Genomic DNA, 4,263 nt, shown 5'->3' with positions numbered 1-4,263 from the left:
GATAACGTCGGGATCGCCGCTTCGGGATGCGATGGGGTTTATCGTGCCGCAGGTCTGCAGCGGCGACTCCCCTCCTCCTCCTCCTCCCCAGGTGCAGTGTCTTGGAGGGCACGCCGCTGCTTTGAGCCCAGCTTGGCTGGAGTTTCACTGCCGCTCGGCTCCTTTAGCTTGCTTTCCCCTTTGCCTCATCCCCTTCCACGTCACGGCACCCTGAGTCTGTGGGTGAGGCTTCTAGGGAACCCCTCCTAAGGTGAGGTTTGGTGGTGCTGCAGATGCCCTGCTCCGTCCCTGAAGCAGAAGCGGGGTGAAGGAAGGGGGGGGGTTCCTCTAAGCTCTGGGATGCTCGGTGGGCATGTCGCATCGCCCCGACGCTGGCAGACACGGCTTCTTGGGGGTGGGAGCGGGTCCCCAGCTCAGGTCGTGTGGTGAGGGCCGGGGCAGAGCCCTTCACCCTCCTGTCGCTGGGATGTGGAGAGGTGCTGGCGGAGGTGCTTGATAAAGTCCACTTGGGACTGTGGCAGGACGCGGTTAATGATGGATGCGGGGATCCAGCCCTTTGGGAGAGAAAATGGCCTGGATTTGGTCCTGATGGGCCTAAGAGGGTTGGGGTGCCGCCAGATGCGCACTCCTGGCTGCCCCACCCTGAGCAGGAGGGTAGCACTTGCCTTCAGGTCCATGCTGAGGAGCCAGGTGAAGCGGGTACGGCTGGGGTCCCCCGCCAGTGGCTGCAGGACAATGCAGCTCAGCCGGGACTCGGCCCTGCGGTGGGCAAAGGGGTGGGCAGTTGGGGTCCATTCCAGAGGAGGGAGGGGAGGGATATAGGGGGGGGTGTGGTATGGAGATCCCCGAGCAAAAGCAAGACGGGGGGTAGCTCTTGCCATGCCTCCCTTGCCATGCCATGGCAAACATTCACGGCTGCAGTGGTGGTCTCCCCATGATGCCTCATGGCAGTCACTTTTAGGGAAGGGGAGGTGAAGGGGGGGGGCTGTACCTGATGCACCCTTCGTGAGAGGGCAGCAGCTCAAGGTGCGTGGCAGTGCCCACCAAGTAGATGCCCGTCTCGCTCCTCCTGCGATGCCGCACGCTGACAAAGTCCCGCTGACCCACCAGGTTACCTGGGCTGGGAGCGGTGACTTCGTGTGTCACCAGCGTGTCTGGCCCGACGTGCTGCAGGACCTGCCAGAGCAAGGAGCACCCCGCAGATCAGGATCCTCGTGGTTACACCACTAGGGACATCCCCACCACCCCATCCCTCCTGCCAAGGGGATGTTAAGCCACTTTGGGGGTGGCAGCGCATTTCCCTGAACCTTTTCTCACCTGATATTAAAGTCTAAGCAACATCAGAGCTCACCCCCTCTCCGCATTCCCCGTCCGTCCGTCCGTCCGTCCGTCCGTCCCACACCAACCCCCCCCCCCCCCCCCCCCCACCGGTGGACAAAAGAGCCAGGAAACGACCCATTGCTCAACACCACACCAGCAAAGCACATCCCATCTCCCTAGTGTGATAACCCGCTTGGGCAGCAGCACAGAATTAGCTTTAATCCTTATCAAAAACCTCGCTAAATACAATTCTTTAGACTGCTAACCACCCTGGGGATGCAAAGCCCCACACTGTCCGCTCATGGCGGCATCCCTCCCCACCTTACCTTCACTCGGCTGAGGGTTGGGTTCCACTGGGGCATTTGTTCGATCCTCTCAAACAACTCCTGGTGCAACCGTGCCACCGGCACGGCCAGGACCACCTCAACCCGAAACACCTTGCCCAGCCCATGCAGGGCAGCACTGGACACGCTGGTCCCGGCGTCCTGGGAGAGCAGAGAGCTTCCATCAGCCCCAAACACATCAGCTATGAGCTGAAGAGCTTTGTTAATAAATAGTCCCAGTCCTCTTTTTGATCTCTGGCTGGTTTGCAGGTGAAAGCCATTGTATCTAAATGATGCCGCTGCCATTGCTCTTTTATTTCTGTGTCTAATTCTGAGCCCCCTTCTGGCTGAACCAAACAATTCAGCCACCGGCTTTATGAGCATCACTAACCACAAAAGCCATGGCATCTTGGGTTTCTCTGCGAGGATGCTCCTGGCTTTCCCTGGGAACACGACTATCTGAGTTTCCCCTTCCAACCTTTCCCCCCTGCTGCCTACTTGCTTCACTGATTCCCTTGGGAACATGCCTAACAAGGGCTTGCTTGGGAACCCTCTGCCATGTGTCTCCTCCTTGCTCCTGCAGTTTCCCTTCAAGCAGGAGGAGCAAGAGAACTAAACCTGCCCTCCAAAGACTCATTTCTCCTCCCAAGAGCTTTCCTGGCAGGAAGCAGTGAAAGCAAAAGGCAGCCCACCCCATCCCCCCCTCCCCCCCACCCCGCCCGCGCTCCCTCCCCGCCCGCCCCCCGGGGCTTTACCAGAGCCGTTTCTGCTTGCCAGCCGGTGGGCTGCTGTAGGATGCTCAGCGCTTGCTGCAGGGCTTCTTCTCCCTGGGTGATGTAGGAGAGGTCCGTGCTGGAGAACTGGCTGGGGCTGACGTCTCCAGTGGGATCGGGGCAGGCGGCTGCAGAGGCAAGGTGAAAAAGGGAAACACCAAAACCCACAAACCAAACCCAGTTTTGCCCGCCCACGTGGCTGGAACAGAGGGTTTTGCTGAGCCAGTCTTGGCTCTGACCTGGCGACCGATCCCTTGACAGGCTGGGGGATGGACTGGTGCAGAAAACCTTGCCTTGGGGAGCATCCCCTGGCATTCTCACGCTGTGCCTCCCGAATCAACTCCCGGGAATGTAGTGATACAAACTGGGTGCTGCTTGGGTATTGTCAGCATTGCACAGGCAGCCTTCCGACCAAGCTGTGCTTCAGACCAGTGAATTCACCGATTTTTCCAGCCTTCAGGAGAGGAGTGGCAGCGACAGTACAGCAGACGTGCAACAAAAGCCTGCTAAGTGCCTGTAACCTCTGCCAAAAACTTTGGCCGCCTCTCCAGTGAGCTAATGTGCATCCTGGGGTCTCCCCGCTAACCCAATTTGCCATCGGTGCTGGATAGGCTTTTAAGCTACCAGAGGGTTGGAGACCAGCCCAGCGCTGAGAGGAGAATTAACTCTGTCCCCCCAAGCAAGGGTCAAATCATACAGGGAGGGGTACTTTTTAATTGACACCCCTCTGTCCTGTGTTGGAACGCCGGGGCTAGAAAATGTAGTACCCGAGTGCCTGGGCTGAGCTTACCTGTCTCCTTCCCCATCACCCTCTGAATACAGCGGGGAATTTTGGACGGCAGGTGGCAGGATCCTCTCACCATCAGCCCTCTCACATCCTTCTGTATGGCCGCAACGGCTATGATCTTCAAGCCTAGGGGAGAGACAGAGATGCGTGGGCCCTGGTGAGCGCGGTGAGCGTGTGAGGAAGGTGCCGTGGTGCCCCGAACCTCCATGGGAAGTTTCTTTGCAGCCAAGACTACCCTAAGCATGATACAACACGGCGGAGAGGGGGAAATAGATGCCTAGATGTGACGTTCCCAAGGGAGTGCTTCCCAAGGAGATGCCCATCGGTTGTGAACTCATTTTGTGGATATTTGGGCCCGGGTCGCAGCAGGGGGCGAGCGGTGCTTACCGGGCAGGCGTCGGAGATGGTCGTGGGCGATGCCACAGCACAGCTTGATGGTGGCCTGCAGCATGATGCCAGAGCAGGGCTGCCTCTGGGAGCACGCTGCATCCCAGGGTGCCTTTTATAGCAGATCCCGAAGGACAGCACCTGATGATAGGACCACGCTGCCAAATAGCGGCTGGGAATGCAGAGTGCTCAAGGACGAGGCGAGCGAGAGGAGGGGCTGGAGGGAAAGGCGATGCTTCCCTCTGAAGGAGTGCCTTTCCTCCTGCCCCGGGGCAGGCGGGATGCCCAGGGCACGGCTGCGATGGGATGCTCCAGTACCAGGCAATCCAGGGCTGCAGTGGCAAAGCCAAGCTGGCAAAGGCAACCCACAGGCACTTGGTGTGGATGTGGCCAGAGGGTGTCCTGTGGGGATGGGGACAGTCCTCCCTGCACTGCAGGCAGCTGCCTGTGCTGCCCTGTTTGCTGGCAGCTCTGGGGCTGTCACAGCAGTGATGGGGACGGGCTGGTGGATCTATACAGTACCGTGTGTCGCTTTAATAAATGTATTATTAGGTGTGGGGTGGCAAGGGGGAAGGCCTGTGGGCGGCTTTTGGCCATAGCAGGAGAACTATGGCAGAGGGCAATTGAGTAGTTAGGAAAAGCAGCAGTAGGAAATGACTGTTTTCACCCAAAG

The 4,263-nt window shown here is 58.8% G+C and overlaps 1 protein-coding gene across 1 annotated transcript; it reads right to left on the bottom strand.

Annotated features, from left to right (window-relative positions):
• Nucleotides 1-413: 413 nt before the first annotated feature.
• On the bottom strand, nt 414-3,654 carry LOC311192168 (steroidogenic acute regulatory protein, mitochondrial-like; the record flags this gene model as incomplete). Its single annotated transcript, XM_084264592.1, has 6 exons — nt 414-759; nt 992-1,176; nt 1,647-1,805; nt 2,399-2,544; nt 3,207-3,329; nt 3,591-3,654. The coding sequence occupies 6 exons, from the start codon at nt 3,652-3,654 to the stop codon at nt 414-416; spliced, it is 1,023 nt and encodes a 340-aa protein (XP_084120718.1).
• Nucleotides 3,655-4,263: the final 609 nt, after the last annotated feature.

The sequence above is a fragment of the Gallinula chloropus genome (assembly GCF_964237585.1).
Source record: "Gallinula chloropus genome assembly, chromosome: 5".
Taxonomy (NCBI): domain Eukaryota; kingdom Metazoa; phylum Chordata; class Aves; order Gruiformes; family Rallidae; genus Gallinula; species Gallinula chloropus.
This window is presented reverse-complemented; position numbering and strand designations above follow the sequence as displayed.